The following is a 20230-nucleotide window of genomic DNA, read 5'->3' as shown; positions in this document are numbered from 1 at the left end:
TACCAATAACCTTTCGTTAACTCCAAAGTTAAATACATTGCAGCTTTTTATGGAAGCAAAACGTCACCTCGTGAATTAATATTTTGCCAAATACTCCCCCTAGTGGCCAATCTAATACTTTAACATTGCCGCCCAATATGTCGGTGATGTGCTTTTCAGCGCAACATTAACATTTACAGTTCATTTCTTCTTCACAATATGTATGTTATTTTAACATCAGTGGACAGGAGAAATTGAATTTATCACTTTGTGTAAATAAATTAGTTTAGTCACAGCGTCTACAAGTATTTGCAGGGGGAAAATAATTAAATAAAGAAAATCAAGATACGCATTTCACCTGTAAAACCCTTTTCCTTCCATTATGGAATTGAAAATGGACAAAGTGTTAGCATTGTCCTAAATTAGGGTTGTCGTGCTTTGTGTGTGTAATGTGACTAATAAAGTTTTTAAAGAGATTTGACTCAGAAATGTTACAATAAAATGAAATATCAAACAGCCGTCGACACGGAACTTCGTCAGCAGGGGTTTCCTGGTTGAGTCGGTTACTTAGTTACTGTAAACCATTTTCAATGGCGTGCGCGTAGAGGGTATAGTTATGATAAATTGGTTTAATTTTAGTCAGAGTTTTAAGATGTCGTCGATAAAAACCAGCGAAGCGGTCCCCTCGGGCTCCGTAATCAAGTCCTCGCTTGCCGAGGTCTATCAGGTAGGGGTGTGGATAAGAGTTTGGCTGAGTCTAAAGATGGTGACATTAAACCGTGTAAGCTACAGTGCATGTTAATAACAAAATAATGACATAACTTTTGCTTTAAAGTTACCAATAGTGCATTGGTGCTCTAGCTAGTTAGGTGGACATTCTGCGTCCTGGAACTTGTCGTTTATTATTTGTGTCATTTTATTTTCTTAACAGGCATTGCTAAGCGGATGTGTTTCCTGTCCTGAAAGCCTAGTAATATTTCTTGAAGAGAAAATAATGAAGATTAGGGGAAATGGGATTCATGGGAATGAAAGTGACTGGTTTGTATTGGCTAGCTGTGACATGTATATAGAAGTGTCATAGACTCGTTATAAGTTCATGTCTGATGGTGCATCCTCCTGTTTGCATGTGTAAGGAGGTTGTAAGTTTGCACAGTAACAAAATTAGGTTGTGCAAGTTCATTCAGGGGGGCCAGTGCCTGCAGATGGAACAGATTCGGCCTCTGTGATGCCTTTTTTCAAAACCATATCTCCCAGGGATGGTCTTGTAGAGACCATGTTAGACAGCAACACAGACAGCCTTCCATTTCATTGAAAGGCGGAGCCACATCTCGCAGGTGGTCGTGCATTTTTTCACCTGGAAATCCCTTATAATCCACCATCCATCCATCCATCCATTTTCCAAACTGCTTATCCTACTGGGTCACGGGGGGTCCAGAGCCTATCCTGGAAGCAATGGGCATGAGGTAGGGAACAACCCAGGATGGGGGGCCAGCCCAACGCAGGGCACACTCACACACCATTCACTCACACATGCACACCTACGGGCAATTATTAAGTCCAGTTAGCCTCAGCATGTCTTTGGACTGTGGGGGGGAAACCAGAGGAAATCCCACGATGACATTGGGAGAACATGCAAACTTTGCACACATGTGACCCAGGTGGAGACTCGAACCCGGGTCCCAGGAACCCGGTGTGAGGCAGCAGTGCACCACCATGCCGCCCCCCATAATACCTCAGACACAAAAAACGATTTGATCTTTAATCAACACCAGACCATTTACATTTAATGTGCCACCATTCTCTGAAATTGAGTCATTTTCTATTGTACAACCACCAAGAAATAATACACCAAAACGGTGTTTGATGCTGATTAATTTAATTAATTTTGTTGGAAAATGGCGCACTCCAGCACTGGATTATTTTTTTCTCTTTTATTTAATGAGGTTCTTGTGTTTATATAGAGCACAATGGGATCGCGATTCTATTAGTTCCTGAGAGCTGCTGATGCATTTTAAATGAGAAGTTCAGGCCTGTAATTGCTTATGTCTTGTGCAACGTGAGTGCATCTTACTTCCAGAAACAGGAGTGTTAAATGCAGCGTTCCTTGACGTGCAAATATATTCAGTCATAAATTGTAATCTGTGCTGTGCAATTCCAGTCATTATTGTCCTTTAGACCGATAGCTTTGGGAACTGGGATTAATGCAATTACACGGCCCACAATTGTGCCGAGTTCCAAGGATGAAAAATACCTGTTTGTTGCAGGCCTCTTCCTGTCTGTTCCATTCAGAAGATATCTGTGGGATCTCCTTGTGGAAGCCAGGTATGAGGTCAGCTAATGGTCGGCATGGTGAATCTACTTTATCAGCAAGTGTTCTTCAACTGTTTAGACAGGCCAGCTGGCTGCTAGACCCAGACCTTCCATTGTCCAGGCTCTGTATTAAATCCTGGTCTCGTCTCACATTCTGGGTCCCATTTGGCAGGCCGTGTTCAATGGAGGTAAGTAGCATGACAGCATTTTCTCTTGCGCCAGGTCCTGTCATCCTTGTTTGAGAAGGCGCACTCGTGGTGCCGAAAACGATTAACTAAAATGTGCTTCAAGTAAGTGCTTTTCTATTGTTACTTAAGCATGGATATATAAATAATGATAATGTTCCACGACTTTCATTATTTAAATGATTTTCAAAGACTGAGACATAAGATAATTATATTATGGAGTGTGGAATATAACATCAAGCTAAAGTTTAATTTGGAAGATTTAAGGTTTGCAGGGGACTGACAGTGAAGTTCAGTAATGGCTAGTTTCTTAAAATACCTTAAACTGGCATGATGTTACTGACACAAAGTGATAAATGAGGTCAAAGGTTCTCATTGCTGCAGGTAAGTGTAGTGTTTCAGTCCATGCAGTCAAGTGTCTGAAGCTGGTGCTCCATGTGAGTTGAGGGCTATTATCTCCCTGTGCCCCTGCCCTATGAATAAATAATGCCCCCCCCTCGTAAGTAGAGCTTGGAGGGGGTACGTTAGCACAAAGCGAGAAACGGCAGCGGAGCGGGCACTGAAGATGAGCGGTGCAGCGGAGCGACACTCTCAGAGAGTCCTGCGGACCGCGTTGCACGGATGGGCTACCTGGCTGCAGGTCCGCCGGCGGAGGCAGCAAGGTGGGCCTGTACCCGCGGGTGGCACTCTCCGGGTGACACGTAGGAGCGGCGGCCAGACAGCCGCACGCCATCTCAGAGGGGCGTAATCAGTGGGACGTCCCGTGGGTGGCCAGTTAAACCTCCCTGGGGCTCATCCAGATGTTCCACAGCTGTCTGCTTTTTTTAAATGTGTTTGTCGATCTTCAAAGGCTTCGATTGAATAGAATCACATGATAGGGTTATTTTTATTTTTTATTTTTGGGGAAGTTCTTAAATATAGTATTTGCTTCTGATGCGTAGATAGTGAAACCATGTGCCAAATTCCCTGTTGCTGTCATATTTATACCAATGAGTCTGGTTTGTTTTTAAATGTTCAGATATTAAGATTATGTTTTGACTCATGAAAACTTTATGTAAATATGATTTGTTGGTTGTGCAGAAGGCTTTCGATTGGCTTTTCTGAAATCCCTTTAAGGTGATAAGGTAGGAAGCATAAAGTGATGCTCTTGAAGGTATAGAGGCCTTGAAACAATACTTTACCTTTTCTTTTCTCCTTGTTTTCTGAGTTTCAAGAAACGTGTGTGAATGTGTGGCTCATCCCGGATTTACGCTACCAAACCCTCAATCCACAACCAGTTGTCATGACAGCGTATGCATTTTTACTAATGGTGGCTGCAGCCTCTGGGTTAGAATGATCCTTCGTAATTTTATTATTGTTTTATATCGTAGAAGCAGTCAGAAAACTGAGAAGAGTCTGGAATTCTGTTCACTGCAGAGCAGTGCTTCAAGCTTGGCATCGTTTCGCACAGGAATCAAGGAAGACAAAGGAAAATCTCAAGGTGCTTTAATTAAATTTTAGATTAACTAAAAAACATTATTTTAATTAGCTTTTATATTGCCAAATAATCTGTGGCAACACACAGTAATATAGACACTACTCCTGCCTACCACCTGCATAGTAATTCACTCATTCCATCAGGATTACGTGTAGTGAACAAGTATTTCATAAGTGTAGTTAGTCCTGTTTTCTCAGTTGCTTGCATGTTCTCGGGTATGTTTTTGGTTGACCTGTCCATGGATGGGTAAAAGCTGGACACAGGACCCTGCGAGAAGAGAGACGGCAGCTGTGGGGTCCCCCACATGGACTGGAAAGACGTCGTGTCCATGCTACCTTGGAAACTTGCACTGAAGGTACAGCCAACCCACTAGATCACTGGCGTAAATGATGTTATAAAATGTCAGGGAGAAATCCATAGCAAGTCTTGAGAATGCCCGTTCCAGTTCAAGTAATTCACTTTAAAACATTGTGGAGGTGTTGACTCAATTGTAGTCAATAGTAAGACATTTATTAATATCAAAATACACAGTAACAAAAGAAAATGCATCTGAATGAGAGACAGCAGTCACACCACTTTAAGAATAAGATTAAGATGCACTTTATTGATCCCATAATTACTATCTGGTACACAAATAAAATCACCTGAAAAACATAACATTCAGGATATTTTGTTTGTGTATTGTGTACTTTTTTAAATCTAACTAAGGATTCCCCCCAGACTTAAAGACTCCCTTCACTCTTGATCCAAGCACATCCACCGTTTACTCTTGTACTCTAAAATGATCAGATTAGCACGTATGGTGCCGTAGCCACTCAAAAAAGAAAGGGCCTTCAAAAACAACCAGGAATCCACTGCACATACGAGATGTTTACAGACGCAGGTCACCTTGTTAGCCAGAACAAAGGGTGTCTCAGATCTTTCTCTCAGAGTTAGATTATATTCAGCCCACATCTCATCCAGGTTCAAGGCTGACAATCCATTCACTAGGATTATCTGTCTATAGAAGAGGACTGTAGTGGCCCCAAGAAGTGTTTCCTAACCTATTGCCTATTTCTAATGGATAAATGTTCAGCTTCTGGGACACATCATTATGAATAGCCACAAAGTTTGTCCTGTATAAGTTTCCGAGTCTGAGATCATCGATGTGAAATGTAATATAGTGTACGCTTGGGAATAGTGGTAACCATACTGTGTAGCTTTCTGTCAATACCATTCATATGACAGGAATGTTGAATTGATGCTTTCTGTGTCCTCGCTCGTCGAGGGGTCATCAATTCACTCACCCATCTGTGGTTTCAGTGGATTCTCTGATCTGACGTTCTTTGAGGGTCCCTGTTGTGCGTGGAGACAAGAGCAGAAGTGATTTTTTTTAAATCTTAAAAGCCCTGGGATCGAACAACGCACCTACTCAAGTTGTGTGGAGTTACAGTCAGGTATCTCTAATATGGGGTTAGCAATGATTGAAAACGGCCATCATCTGCTATGAACTGTTCTGTATTTATTGTTTTGTTTCCTTTTTGTTGTGGTAACAATGGCTTTTACATATATTGCCAGATGTTCCACTGCTTCACTATGGATAAACTCAATAGGAACTGCCAGGGAAGGGAACAGAACATCATGGTGGATCTGTTAACTAGTCAAATACTTACCGAGGGGTTTCCGTAGCTGCTTCCGTATCCTCACCTCCCGCTTTACTAACTAATCGTGGGAGATTCGACTTCTGTGTTCATCGGGTTTTATGTAAATGTTCATGTAAATGCATCTGATCTGAGTCATAAAAGTGAAAAAAGATGAGGCGTCCTTCAGCCAGCAGTGTTTTGTGTTTTTTTCTTTCCTGTGAAAGTTTGTCTCTTTTCTATCCAGCTGCTTGCCCACTCCAAATTTGTTCTTACTTTGTAATATCCATCCATCCATCCATCCATCTTACAACTGTTTATAGTGTAGGGGGCTGCAGCCTATCCCCAGCAGCAAATCTGTCTTATGCCCTACTGTGTAATATATCACATCTTTATTTTCATGTTCGCTTTTGCAACGTAATACTCTGTGAACATTCTGCTTTAAACATTTAGCTATATATGGGAAAGGATTTGGGAGATTGAGAATTCCTTGACCAGGAATGTAATTTTAGCATTTTTTTTCCCCAAGTCTTTCTATTAGCACGTGCAGGGATGACAAACCATGAGAAACACGTGACACGTGAGGATTTGGCAGCAAATTGTAATTTTATTGCAGATCTCTGCATTTTCAGGCAATGTGGGGTGATGGTCAAGGCAGTCAAGCATGAAAAGGAAGATCAAAAATCTGTTGGGGGGGGGGGGAATCTACAAAATATTCATTATTGTTCAGTAAGTGGGACGGAAAAAAAACAAGTGTGGATACAGGGCTTGTTGTACAGTCCTCAGGCCTGAATTACTGCTGAGGAACAAAACAGAACAGTTTATACCAAAAGCCATGAAAACAGGAGAGGAAGAACAATGTAATATAGAGAACTGTGCACCTGAACTCCCACCGGGGCTGGACATTAAAAGGACGTGAGAGTTGGGCTTTTAGAGTACTAAGGCCAGCAGATTTGTTGACTTGCATTGTAATTAGTCCCGAGACCCGGCTCTGTTACTTGCACAAAGGCCTTTCATCGCTCTTCATGTCACTGTCCGGTGACGACGCGTTCGCTCAAAACTAGCGTTTCATTCTGCTGCTGGCGTTTGAATAAAAGCTTCTTTGGGTGCGTGGGATTCTGTGAGCGTCGTACACCACGGCGCCTGAGCGCAGGGAGGGGGCCATTGGTGGGAACTGCAGCTGTCCGTAAGCACGACAGCGCTCAGAGGCTGAATCCATGTGCAAGGGGGGAGGGAGAGGAATCTGAGAAATCATTCCTTATGGTTTAAAGTATAAGTATATTTTGTTCTTTAACATGATTTTCATACAAATGACCCACATGTAGCAACACATCAATCAAAAATATTTAGCAAATTCATAGGATGTAAAATTTTAAAGGGAGGGTGTAAATAGTCAAACATAATATTTAATTATGTGGTCAGACTAATGGGTAACAGTGCTGCTTCACGCCCTCTGTGTTGTGTGTAGAGTTGCAAAATTCCAAAACATCTCAATGTTCTACTTCCGTTGTGCAGGATTCCTCTCACGGTCCACAGACATGCAGGTGTGTGAACTGGTATCTCTGAAATTGCCCGTATGTTTTGTGTCGTGGGATGCATTGGCATCCCCTGCCTTGTACCTGGTGACTCCTGCTATAGTCCTCACGTTCACCACAACCCTGTCCTGGATGGTAGTGGTTAGGAAATGTGTACTGACACAATGGATGTGCAATAGATGTCCACATATTGATGCTGGTGGTCATAATCATGATCATAAATGCAGTTAAGACCAACAACCTAAAGTTGAGCCTCCCCCCCTTCCCCACTACCCCACTTACTGAGGTCTAGAGCAGTGTTTCCCAGTCCAGTCCTCGGGGACCCACAGACAGCTCCCAGTAGAGAGCTAGGAGGGAACAAAATGTGGACTGTCAGGCAGGGAGCTTGGAGGGAGCAAAAACATGGACCGACCCTGAGTCCCCAAGGACTGGACTGGGAAACACTGGTCTATAGCAAAGTACTGAACCTGTGTCCTGTGCATAGATCCTCCAATACCTGCCCGTTAGAGACCTTCTCAGGTGTGCCCAGGTGAGCCACTCATGGAAGGCCATCACCCAGATGTCCTCTCTCTGGGGCAAGGTCAGTTCATTGTGATATGTCCGCCGGTCATTATAATTCAGACACGACGAAAGTGTCACAGTGTTTCCCTTGTTCCACTTTCCTCCCTTTCTTAAAGAGACTGATACGTTTTATTTTATCTCTCTGCTTCCCCTTTTCGCTCAGATCAACTTCTCTGTGGAAAAAGATCACGTCGAGGACAGTGCGGCCGTGCGAATCCTGCAGCGGTATCGCCCCTTTGTGGTCCATCTGAACATGCGAGGTTGTAGCGCCCTCCAGTGGCCCAGCTTTGAGTGCGCTGGTAAGCATTGCAGTTCCAAGCTCCCCTGTAGTTTTTCAGCATGTGTTTCTGCTCAGAAATAGTCCGGTTGGCCAAACTGTTCTTTCCCTGCCCAATAAATCCTGTGCTGGTACTGTGACATGCAGCCATCTGAAGTAAATCTCCAGATACCACAATATTACTGCTGTAATGGTTAGATGTTAACGTGTGATTCAGCACTTTTCCCTGTTTATCTTTGACTCCGCACCCTATATTAAACTTTGATGGTCTTTATTAAAGCAGTGAACCTCGTCAGATCTGCAGTTAGGTTTTTTTTTTTTTTTTACTTATTCCATGTTTTCGATCGCTTTCATACATTTGCTAAGTAGCTGTTTGAGAGGCTTTTAAACTTCCTCAGTTTATTGACAGAAAAAGGATGAAACCACACAGACCCTTAAACGATTTAAAATCGGGATACAAGGAAGTAGTTTAAACCCCCCCCCCCCCCAAAAAAAAAAAATGCTAGGGTAAAAAAATGTAAAAGACTTTGTCATGGGACCCAGACCAAATTAGAATATCCTGCAAAAAGGGCAGTTCTGTAAAAGCTGTCAGTTTTGTCGCTTGGTTTTAACTCTGACAGGGACATATCTCTTTGAGGCCCTCAAAGGCCTTGGCAGCTGGTCTTTGGAGTATTGGCCGATTTTACCCATAACTTCTAGTGCATTGGGTTCCTGGTTACTGGTGTTTTGGGTGCCGGGGTCCGGCGCCATGTTTTGGCCCGGCACTCTGTCCTTGGGGCAGTCCTCATTGTAGGTCCTGACGTACTCCTGCACTGACCACCCGGCAAACTCGGCCGGGGAATGGCAGATAAGACCAGAGTGCTGAACGCCAGGGTGCAGCTTCAGCCAGTAGAGCAGGTAGTGGATATTGTAGTCACACACCCATGGGTTTCCTCCCAGCCCCAGCCTTCGAATGAAGTATAGATCCTCCAGGACACCATATTGGATATAGTGCAGGCTGTTGTTGGACAGGTCCAGCTCCCGAAGATACAGCAGGCCAGCAAAGGCAGCTGTCAGGTGAACAAAGGATAGACACTTGTCACCTCTATAGTCTGTGTGGTACACATTACCATTGGGTGTGGCTTTCGCTGATCTGAAGTGAGGGTTTGTACTTTAATATGACTTTAGGCTGCTCCCCCCAGCATTACCCCCAGATTATTAAGGAATCTTTAGTTGTGATGGCCAAATGAAGCTTCATGAACCATTTGCCGTATTTTGTCACCCCAACAGATGGTGCTCTTTGTTTGCATTGATGCATGCTTTGCGCCCTTTTTTGGACAGAGGGCACCATCTAGTGGTGTCAGAAAATACAGCGAATGGTTCATGAAGCCTTATTTGGCCATTGCTAGTTTTTAGGTGTAATATTGTGAGAAGTCATTGAGAACATCCCTTGCACCTACCATCCTTCTTCTAGCCAAACTGTCCATCACTCCACAAAAAAGGAAATAGCCCTTGTGGATGAATAGCAAGTTTTTTTCATCTTGGCTCAACGTAGCTTAGAGTTTAAATGTTTCTTTCTGTTTTTCTCTACAGCCAGCTAACAACTCCAGGACAATAATGAAAGCATTAAGCTGCCAATTTTATTTGGTATCTGCCATATTATGCAGAAGTCAGCTGCTGAAATACCTTAAAAAGACATAAATACGTTTGCCTTGGAGAGGGTTAAAGTAATGCAGTTTACTTGTCTAGTTTTGGTAAAAGGAAAAGTTTGTGTATATTTTTCAACCACGGTACAGACCTGAGCGTGGCCTGGAGTATAAAAACTTTAAAATTAGATCTGATCTTTCTTGACATCTGAGTTTTTTTGGGAATGGAATTCCCTTTGTATGCATCCCTCCTTGGATTTTGACAGAATGTAGAACATCATTAAATCTGCAGTGCTCATGTCCTATTTAATATTTGGAAGGCTCTCTCTCTGAAAGCACTTAATGCCCCTGTGGTTATGGATGCTGCGGTTTCTGTAAGGTCCTGGTGCCCCAGGTTTATATTTATTAGTATATATATTTATTAATCAAGTTTATATTAATATTCTGTTATACCCATACATACCTGCACGGACACTCACCTGTATCAACAAGCTCCAGGCCGTTGTTGCTGAGGTTCAGCGATTTCAAATCCTTGGAGCCCAAAAACATCTTAGCCCTGAGATGTTTGATGTTGTTTTTGGACAAGTCGATATTAACATAGTATGGTGGAAGGTCCACTGGAACGTTCATCAGCTCTGTAGGGGGGTGGGGGGTGAGGAAGGGTGGGGGGGTCAATGCCTCGCACAGACAGACGGATCTGGTAGCATGTTCTGGGGCTGAAGCATTAAAGTAACAACCAGTGTAACTGTTCTCCCAGCTGGCGCTCAGTGGGATTTTCTTTGTGTGACTGGGAAGGGCTGGAATAGCTGAGGAACTCCCACATGATTGAAGCACATGTGAAATCAGATTGTAGTCGCACTTTTAAAAGTATTTCCAAGAGTTTTCCCAGACATCTGTGATGAACAAAGAATACATTGAGTGCTGTCGTCAAGTGTAATAAATTTGATTTTAATACTGATCAGTAGTAAAATTTTCAAAAGCATCCTAAAATAAAAAGCTAATAATGTAAAGGTTTAAATGTTCACATTATTTTATTAGTATTATCTTCCATATGTTCCTCTTTGTTTATTTCGTCCATCCATGTTCTGATTGTTTATCCTGATCATTGGGTTAGGATTTTTTTTTTTACTGAAACAAAATTTTACATCGTAAAGCACAGGGATTGTGTCCTTATGAATAATATAAATATTGCCATCCATCCATCCATTTTCCTTACTTGCTTGTCCTATGCAGGGTCACGGGGGTCCAGGTATTGATATTACAAAGCAAATTATTCAGGTAACACTTGGTAACTCAGTTAGTAATGAAGTACAAATCATGAACAAATACAGGAACTGCATGAAATACATGAATGGTTATGAATGATGAATGAACATGGAATCAATATGTACAGTAACTAACACTTAGTTTTTGGTTAATTAATATATTAAGAGTTTTAATATATTAAGAGGTTATTTGTGCCCCCTCAAGCAAAGTGTTACCGTAATTCTTACAGTACACTGCCTTATGTATTGCAAAGTGTTACCGTAATTCTTGCAGTACACTACCTTATGTATTGCAAAGTGTTACCGTAATTCTTACGGTATACTGCCTTATGTATTGCAAAGTGTTACCGTAATTCTTACAGTACACTGCCTTATGTATTGCAAAGTGTGCCATGACATCTTTTGGCGATCAGCCATGATATCTATTGACTGTGTATGCAACCACGCGACACAGTTTGGAATCTTCATGGATCCTGCCAGGCTGTCTGTCATATTACAGCATATGGCAGCAGGATTGACCAGCATTCTGACCGCTGCGTCTAACAACTGAAGTATTTTGGGATGTTTAAGCTGCATAAGCACTTGTATGCTGTCTGACCCTATGCAACACATGCAATGTGCATTATCGAATCTCCGGATGGAGAAATGCTTCCCATTTCTCCTCTCGTGGCTGCCTCTTGGCCACGGCTGTTTTTACATTTGCTATTTATCCTGGGAGAAGTGAGGAAGTGAGCAATCTGAGGCTCAGACTGACATATAGCCCTGATGTGTGCGGCAGATTGCGTTACAGAAAACTGGTGTTTCACTGGCTCTGCGGTTGCTGCATAGGCATTTTGGAAGGGGGGAGCGGTGTTTGTTGGTAAACGCACCCCCAGTTATATTAGAACTTGAAGTATTGCCCATGGTGGTGTGTGGATTCTGGTTGCTCAGCAGCTTTTCGGAGGGAGGGAACGTGCTGGACGGATATTATGCTTAAATAAACTCTGAGCCTATAATTAAGACTTTTTTTTCCCCAAAGGAGGACCTCATTTTTTCTCTACCACCTCCCCCCTACATCCCCTTCTCCTTTCTTTTTCTTCTTCACTCCCCTTGGTAAAAAGTTCCAAGATCATGAAGGAGAACTGCATACCCGGGAGTCCAAAGCCACTATATCCCTGGGGGTCCAAAGCCACTGCATACCCGGGGGTTCAAAGCCACTGTATACCTGGGGGTCCATATCTACTGTATACCCAGGATGTCAAAAACCACTGCATACACGGGGGTTCAAAGCCACTGCATACCTGGGATGTCTAAAGCCACTGTATACCCAGAATGTCCAAAGCCATTACATACCTGGGGGTTCAAAGCCACTGTATACCCGGGATGTCCAAAGCCACTGTATACCCAGGATCTCCAAAGTCACTGCATACCTGGGATGTCCAAAGCCACTGCATACCCGGGGGTTCAAAGCCATTGTATACCTGGGGGTCCAAAGCCACTGTATACCCGGGATGTCCAAAGCCACTGCATAACTGGGTTGTCCAAAGCCACTGTATACCCGGGATGTCCAAAGCCACTGCATAACTGGGTTGTCCAAAGCCACTGTATACCCGGGATGTCCAAAGCCACTGCATACCTGGGGGTTCAAAGCCACTGCATACCCAGGATGTCCAAAGCCACTGCATACCCAGTCGTTCAAAACCACTGTATACCTGGGGGTTCAAAGCCAGTCTGGCTGTGCTATATTTACAGTTTCACATAGATGGAAAATAATAAAAGAAGCGTCCCTCGTGCGTGACCACAGGCCATAATTTCTGACTGTTTGCTGGCATTGACAATGAACCAAGGGTGCCTGAGTGACTGGCGGTTACGCAGGATGGCAAACAGCTTTCCCTGGGGAGCTGTGGATCCTGACATACTGAGTCGCAGAGTCAATGCTCTCTCACCGCTCCACTTATCATTCATGCTCAGAAGCTCTTGCGACTCGAGAAGCAGAGTTTTGCAGTAATAGTGTAAAGGTTGTGGGTTCAAATCCCAGGGAACACTGACAAATTGTAACCCTTCCCTGTTTTGTAAGGTGCTTTGGATAAATGAATAGACTGTAAACATCCCCAGAAGTTTCTCTAACTTAAAATGTGGTTTATATGTGACAACAGTGTCTGTTTCCCACGCTTCTCGTGGGGACATGCATTCTGAGTGAAAGTAGCAACCACCCATGTTGCCACTATCACTGGAGTCCGTTACCAGAGGTACATTTCCAGATGATCCCTTGAACAAACTCCTTTGTTGTCTTTCTTATCCATTAACAACCAGTTGACAGTCTTATTCGTATTAGGAGCTGCGGCATTCTTTTACACTGATCAGGACACGTCCCGTTTCAGGTTCCCTGAAAGTCAGCATTGCCGCTACGCCTTATGTGATTGCTAGTTCGGCTGCACCACGAAGCCGCCTCGTATTTCTGCACATCATCTCTGAAGTAAAGACTGACAAGGGAGCAGTAACCGTTTCACCCATTACAGCTGCAGCGAAAGCTGAAAGTCACTAAGGTTTAAAGTTTTGCGTTTCTTCCACACATCATATCTACATCCGCGGTCACCACGGTAATATCTGCTGGACTTTGGCAGACGTGCTTGACAGTCTGCTTTTGTTCTGTCGAGAGCTTGTGAGAAGGAGACATTTTCCGCCAGCCACAGGATCCCTGCTGCATCTGTGAGCAGTAAAACTGGCACGGGCCTTTTACACTATCACCATATACTGTAATGTTACTTGCTGTGTATGCCATTACTTGCTGTTAATGTTACATGCTTTTGTGCAAATTTTTGTCCAAAGTGACATACGGTTGAGAAAACAGAGTGAGATCTGGAAGCAATTGGGGCAAGGGCGTAAATCACTGGGGGGATGGGGAGGTTGTAGCCCCCCCCCCCACAATAAATCAAAACCAGCTAATACAACCCCCCAAATAATCATGTTTCTCCCGTAATGGTTGGAGACCTCAACCCCCCCCAATGTTCCAGCCAAAGTTAAAGCCCTTTAATTGGGGGTTAAGTACCTTGCTAGGGGGTCCAACGATGAAATCACTCTACTGACCCTGGGCTTTGAACCAGCAACCTTCTCATCATAGCCATAGCATCCTTACCCACATTTCCCAGTGTCGCTGGTAGCAGCAAGGCTGGTGACCAGTGCTGCGCATAGCCCCAGCTGTTCCCCCACCCCACCCTAGTGGTGGAGGGTGAAGGCAGGCATCCATCACTTCTTGTCAATGTGGGAACCAGAGACAAACCCTGGCAGAAGCTAACGGTAAAGCCCCTAACAGTCACCTGTTAGCTGCCAAAACCACGACCGGCTGAGAGCCAGTACAGGTAATACAGGCTGACGCAGTCGACGTGTCTGCTCAGCAAATTCAATGACCACGGCAGCATTTAGCCATCAGTGTGGAAACAGTCCAAGATTTTTATTCTCTAGCTGTGTCCGGTGAGAAGCTGCTGTTTCTGAAATTACAGCTGCACTGGTTTTTATGTGTGCTAGCATATATTTATGGCTGAGACATGCATGATAAATTGCAGATGATGGCTAGGTAGATAGAGCTGAGAGAGCTGACAGACTGGAGGAACACAGTGCATTTCTCTGTTCTCCTGTGTGAGGTTGTGAACGTCTTGGGTCTGCCTAGATTAAGCGACTGCGTTCACTCTTACTCAGCTCGGTTCTGAACCCTCCAATGCCCCAGCTCTGTATGAAGCTGACACACAGGCTGGCCACAGCAGATGACAGGCACCCGTTGCAAAGTTTCATGTTAAAAAGCAGCAGCCACCTCCTGTGCTTATGAGCACAAGCTAGAGATTGATGAAGGTTCCTGTGGGAATGAGCTGTGTTGCTGAAAAAGCAGCATGAGGGAGCATCCAGGGCTGGTGCTGCTCACATTCCTTATCACTTGTTTATTTTTCATTATGTACACATTCCCACATGTACAGAACCCCACTCATACACATCAGCTGTGCCTGTTGGCTCGGGGAGCCCAGCAGAAATCCGCACTGTGCCAGGCTGAGTGTGCAGGCTGAGTGTGCCATGCTGAGTGTGCAGGCTAAGTGTGCCATGCTGAGTGTGCAGGCTAAGTGTGCCATGCTGAGTGTGCCATGCTGAGTGTGCAGGCTGAGTGTGCCATGCTGAGTGTGCAGGCTGAGTGTGCAAGCTGAATGTGCCATGCTGAGTGTGCCATGCTGAGTGTGCAGGCTGAGTGTGCCATGCTGAGTGTGCAGGCTGAGTGTGCCATGCTGAGTGTGCAGGCTGAGTGTGCAGGCTGAATGTGCCATGCTGAGTGTGCCATGCTGAGTGTGCAGGCTGAGTGTGCCATGCTGAGTGTGCAGGCTGAGTGTGCCATGCTGAGTGTGCAGGCTGAGTGTGCCATGCTGAGTGTGCAGGCTGAGTGTGCAGGCTGAGTGTGCCATGCTGAGTGTGCAGACTGAGTGTGCAGGCTGAGTGTCCCATGCTGAGTGTGCAGGCTGAGTGTGCAGGCTGAGTGTGCCATGCTGAGTGTGCAGGCTGAGTGTGCCATGCTGAGTGTGCAGGTTGAGTGTGCCAGAGCAGCTACTGTGCACTACAGACCTGTGGATTCCCATGTACCCACTAAGCATCCTGTCCTTGACTCTCTTCTTATATAAGCACCTCAGTTGTCTGATGACCCAATGGGGTTTCATAATTACCCATGATTTTATATTTTTTATTAACAATTCAAGAGCAAATTTCCAGAACTCATTCAATCCATTTTTTTGTTGTTTTTGAGGTGAGACCGCCAATGACCGTCTGTCAGGGAACCAAAAACTCACACAGTCCTCATAATCCAAGCAATATCTTTCATTACATTTGTCCCATAATCCCCAGGAATGTTCTGGTAAACATGTCCAGTGGACTGTTCGATTACTGCTGTTCGATTACTTCTTTTAAGGCTGCAGGTTTTATTAAATTTCTGATATTGACCAATCAAAGACAAGCAGTAATGCTCACCTCCGTCACGGCAGTCCAGCAGCGACATGTCGGTTTTGCATGCGGTGCTGGTGTAGGGGTGCTGTACGCTGCCGGTGGTCTTCGTGTCTGGTCCCTCCGGCTGCTGCAGGGCATTATCCTCCAGTGATGAACACAGCCGCTCTGGCTTCACCCTCTTCAACCTGTGGCCCCTGAGCGTGTGTGGCTCCGCGCATTCAGCGTAGTTCCCTAGGTTACGGTTGCCGGGCACCTGCAGGGTCCTGACCAGACTGTCAAGTTGGCAGCGGCAATCCCAGGGGTTGTCGTAGAGACGCAGGTAGGCGAGGCGAGTCAGGGGCAAGAGTGTCTCCTCGTCGAGGCTGCGCAGGCCATTGTGCTGCAGCAGCAACGTGGTGAGCCGGGCAAGTCCCGCAAAGGTCCGGCGCGACACCCGGCTCAGCCCGTTCTGCTGGAGGTCCAGGCTCCTCAGGTTGGGGAAGTGGGCAAAGGCATCGTCCGGAAGGACGTGGATCTGGTTGCGGGCCAGCAGCAGGTGGTGTACATCACTGTGCTGGCCAGCCGGCACCGCACTCAACCTCCGCTCTTGGCAATCCAGGTACCGCTCCCCAGCCTCTGTGTACTCCACGCACTCCTCGGCGAAGCGTTTGGCGGTGCCCTGCCGCACCCTGCTACGAGCCCTGGTTCGCCCCGCTCCACGCCGGGCCTCCCCAACGACGGGGGACCCCCAAAGCAGGAACACTAACAACACCACAGTCACGCGCATCCTCCGGCCGGCCGGGGCAGCTAGGGGCGGGGTGAGTGGGCCCAAGGCGGGTACCTTCGAAGGCTGGTTATCGCTGTGGCGACCCTGCATGGAGCGACAGAGAGAGATTATACCCGGGTGGCAGGCTATGAACCTCCAGCTTCCTATGAAGCACCTTCTCATTGTGCTCGGGTGCCTTGTAAGCGGCGTGTATCTGTGATTAATCTGGAAGGACCCTTCTCCATCAAAGCTTGGCACATTCATACAGTTGTGCATCTGGGCTGCCTCAGTTTATTGGTCATTAGCGGCGCTGAGCACAGCAGTGACTTTATGGATTCGTGCCATGAGCTTAACTAAACTCTAGACTGTTGCTTCCTGCAAGACTGAGACCCCCAGGCTGCCTCCATTCTGCTCCAGAGGTAACCTGTAATCGGAACAACTGTTACTACTCGTTTCTTAGCAAGCTTTGCCGGGGAACTCTTGTTTGCATGTCTAAATGCACAATGAGGCTATTTGTTAATAGGATAATACTTGCTGAATCATAATTACTGTCCGTGCAGATTGCACATTGATTATAGCTTTGCATCATGTACAGTAATTAGGCGGAGACAGCTAAGCTGTGATGTAGGCGGTTGACATGTGGGGGTTTTGAGCCACTTGCCAGTCATTATTTTTCCTTCTGTGAAGTCACCGTGATTTCAGAACTGGCAGCAGAGTCCTTGTGAGTATAAGCTGACTCAGAGTTGGGATTGTCATCACTTAAAAAGACATGCTGGACATTGCTTTCATCGAACGGGGGGGCTCATGGGGTCTGCAGCTCCAAACTTTGGCCCATATTATACAGCTGGTTTTTTCAATCTGAGCTGCGGCAGCAATTCTGGCATCTGGGCTCCGAACCTGTAGTGTTGCGGTTCACTTCAGTAACTTCCGTGCCACCTGCTGCTGGGATGAATGCATCCTGGTCTTAACCTCGCCCAAGGCCTCCTCTAGGGGTCCCACCCCGTTCTAGGAGGGACCTCGGAATGAGCACCTCCCCGATTGTAGGCGGTGCTGAACAGCCCTGCGTCCTACTCAGCTGTGGAGTTTCTTAAGCTTTTTGCTTTTGTCTCCTTCTGCAGCCAAATGTAGGAACCTGCTGGAGCTCAATATATCTGAGTGCAAAGCTGTAAATGTAAGTGATGCAACCATCTAAGTATTTAGAGACATTTCGATGCCCCACTTTTATTTCTTTCCTCAGACTGGATTGTTTTGCTAACCAAAATTATTCTTTTTTCATTTTAATTAAAACAGGATGAAACTGTGAGGGTGATTGTAGAGGGCTGCCCCTCTCTGCTCTACCTGAATTTGTCTCACACTGCTGTGACTGATACCACCATTAGAAACCTTTCAAGGTAATTTTTCACCAAAAGTAACTGCCCTTTTGCATTTTAAGTGGTTTCAGATTTATGTCCACGTACATGAAATGTTTGCTGTTTAATCAGCAAAATGTATTGTCAAACATGTTACAGATACATTTTGAATGGGTAAGTGGCTGTTTTGTACACCGGCATGGTGGAGAGACGCATCATTTGAACAACACCATCTTGAAACGTCATCCATGACAGATGCGATTTACCCAGCAAGGGGTCAGCGGGACGAATTTTTGTAAGCCCAAGAGAGGTGATTTCATCAGCACATGTAAAAAACAGGGAATTTCTGCAAGACTTAGTAAGAGCACAGCCTCTACCGGCAGAACCCAAAGTAATATGACCGTAGGATTACCCAGCATCCAGAATGCCCCCCGGCTTTCTCTGCGTCTGGAAAAAAAGCACCCCCCCAGATTCCACAGCCTTCATCAGAAAGACCTTGCACAGCCCCCGCGCGTAATTAAAACCATTTGCGCTCTGTGAGTGAGAGGGAGATAGGTCATGAACACAGAGCATTTCCATTCATCATTCCTTTCCAGAGTGAATAACGTGAAAATCCGAATTAGAGAACTGTTAGGATGGTGGGGGGGTGTGGGGGGGTCAGACAGTCTAAGAGTCTAAGTCTTTAGCATTTACTTCCTCCCCTCCTCCATGCCGCTTGTTTTGCCTGCTTCAAACTCACAACGGCACTTAACAGTGCAATGCACTTCGCTTTAAAAAAAATAATAATCCCATAATTCTGTTAATGTTTACCCTGCTTGTTAGACCCTGAAGCCCACAGCGCAAAGCGGGACTGTGACATTTAGTGGCATCCCTGCAATTCTTCAGCTGTAAAACGCCATGCGTTCTGTGTCGTGGTGCCATGCATCTGTCCAACCAGTCAAAAAAAAAAACATGTTGGAGAAGTTGAGCACACCTGTGAACTGTGACCTGTGAACTGTGACCTGTGACCTGCGCTGTCTAGGTGCTGTCTGAGTCTGCAGTACCTGAGCCTGGCTTACTGCAGAAACTTCACGGACAGAGGCTTACAGTACCTGACCACAGGGAAGGGCTGCCACAGGCTCGTCCACCTGGACCTCTCGGGCTGCACTCAGGTGGGTCCCGCGCCGTGCCACTCCGCACCCCGCCCTGTCCTGTCATGAGCAAGGAGCCAGCGTCTAGAGGAGAGAGAGCAGCCTGCTGCCTGCCACGGACACTGTGGGGCTGGGGGGCTGCGCTGATCTTAAGTTACACGCTCGTTCTCTCTCCCTGCCTCTCTGACTCGCTCTCTCTCTCTCAGTCTCTCTCTCTGCCCTTGTCCTTTTCTGTCTCCCTCTCTTCCTCTATTTCTACTCCTCCTGTCTCACCCCTTTTCTGTCTCATTTCTTCTCTGATTCCTCCCGTCTTTGTCTCACTGTCTCTCTCTCGCTCTCCCTCTCCACCTCGCCCTACCCCCCTCCCCCAAAGCGAGCTGTCCCACATTCGCCCCCCTCCAGCTGTGGCTGCCTTCAGGCTCCTGGCTAGCCTTTCCATGAGTCTGACTTGCAGGGAGCGTGTCATTGTTAATCACTAGCCACACAAGCTACTGGCCAGACTTTGTTGCCGAGGTAACCAATGTGGGGGGGTGGGGGGTGGGTTATGCTTATAAATACATACGGCCACGTGGAAATGTTAGCACCTACCTTAAAGCCCTTTGGACCTGAACTACACACGAACTCAAGGATATACGGAATTTTTTTTTCCCGAAAAGATTTTATTGTAGGGGCGGCATGGTGGTGCAGTGGTTAGCACTGTTGCCTCACACCTCTGGGACCCGGGTTCGAGTCTCCGCCTGGGTCACATGTGTGTGGAGTTTGCATGTTCTCCCCATGTCGTCGTGGGGTTTCCTCCGGGTACTCCGGTTTCCCCCCACAGTCCAAAAACATGCTGAGGCTAATTGGAGTTGCTGAATTGCCCGTAGGTGTGCATGTGTGAGTGAGTGGTGTGTGAGTGTGCCCTGCGATGGGCTGGCCCCCCATCCTGGGTTGTTCCCTGCCTCGTGCCCATTGATTCCGGGATAGGCTCCGGACCCCCCGCGACCCAATAGGATAAGCGGTTTGGACAATGGATGGATGGATGGATGGATTTTATTGTATTGATTTTGTTAACAGAAAAAGTCCTGTTGATCATGTAAAAATCCTCATCACTTAAAAATGATCCGCATCCACTTTAAATTAAAAATATAAAAATAGTTGCATCCACAGACTTTGGATCAAGCTCTTCTTTTACAGATGAAGTTGCAATGCTAATAATAATAATAATAATATAAATAAAA

General features: G+C 45.8%; 2 protein-coding genes across 2 annotated transcripts in view; one reads left to right on the top strand and one right to left on the bottom strand.

Moving 5' to 3' along the window:
• The first annotated feature begins 561 nt into the window (after positions 1 to 561).
• Positions 562 to 20230, top strand: part of fbxl13 (F-box and leucine-rich repeat protein 13) — a 28998-nt gene continuing 9329 nt past the window's right edge. The window contains exons 1-12 of the mRNA XM_049007350.1: positions 562 to 706; positions 911 to 1017; positions 2244 to 2301; positions 2512 to 2579; positions 2982 to 3136; positions 3845 to 3954; positions 4205 to 4306; positions 7590 to 7685; positions 7830 to 7965; positions 17650 to 17702; positions 17822 to 17922; positions 18902 to 19031. Coding sequence (XP_048863307.1) covers positions 596 to 706; positions 911 to 1017; positions 2244 to 2301; positions 2512 to 2579; positions 2982 to 3136; positions 3845 to 3954; positions 4205 to 4306; positions 7590 to 7685; positions 7830 to 7965; positions 17650 to 17702; positions 17822 to 17922; positions 18902 to 19031 — 1227 coding nt within the window. The 5' untranslated portion in view covers positions 562 to 595. The remainder of the gene's footprint in view (positions 707 to 910; positions 1018 to 2243; positions 2302 to 2511; positions 2580 to 2981; positions 3137 to 3844; positions 3955 to 4204; positions 4307 to 7589; positions 7686 to 7829; positions 7966 to 17649; positions 17703 to 17821; positions 17923 to 18901; positions 19032 to 20230) is intronic.
• On the bottom strand, positions 6829 to 19327 carry lrrc17 (leucine rich repeat containing 17). The gene is made up of 4 exons (XM_049007351.1): positions 18972 to 19327; positions 15811 to 16636; positions 10048 to 10203; positions 6829 to 8992 (listed from the first exon to the last, which is right to left on the bottom strand). The coding sequence occupies exons 2-4, from the start codon at positions 16550 to 16552 to the stop codon at positions 8532 to 8534; spliced, it is 1359 nt and encodes a 452-aa protein (XP_048863308.1). The 5' UTR covers positions 16553 to 16636; positions 18972 to 19327; the 3' UTR covers positions 6829 to 8531.

Source organism: Brienomyrus brachyistius, chromosome 3 (genome assembly GCF_023856365.1).
Source record: "Brienomyrus brachyistius isolate T26 chromosome 3, BBRACH_0.4, whole genome shotgun sequence".
Lineage (NCBI taxonomy): Eukaryota > Metazoa > Chordata > Actinopteri > Osteoglossiformes > Mormyridae > Brienomyrus > Brienomyrus brachyistius.
The sequence above is the reverse complement of the archived record's forward strand: the minus strand, read 5'-3'. Positions and strand labels throughout refer to the sequence as shown.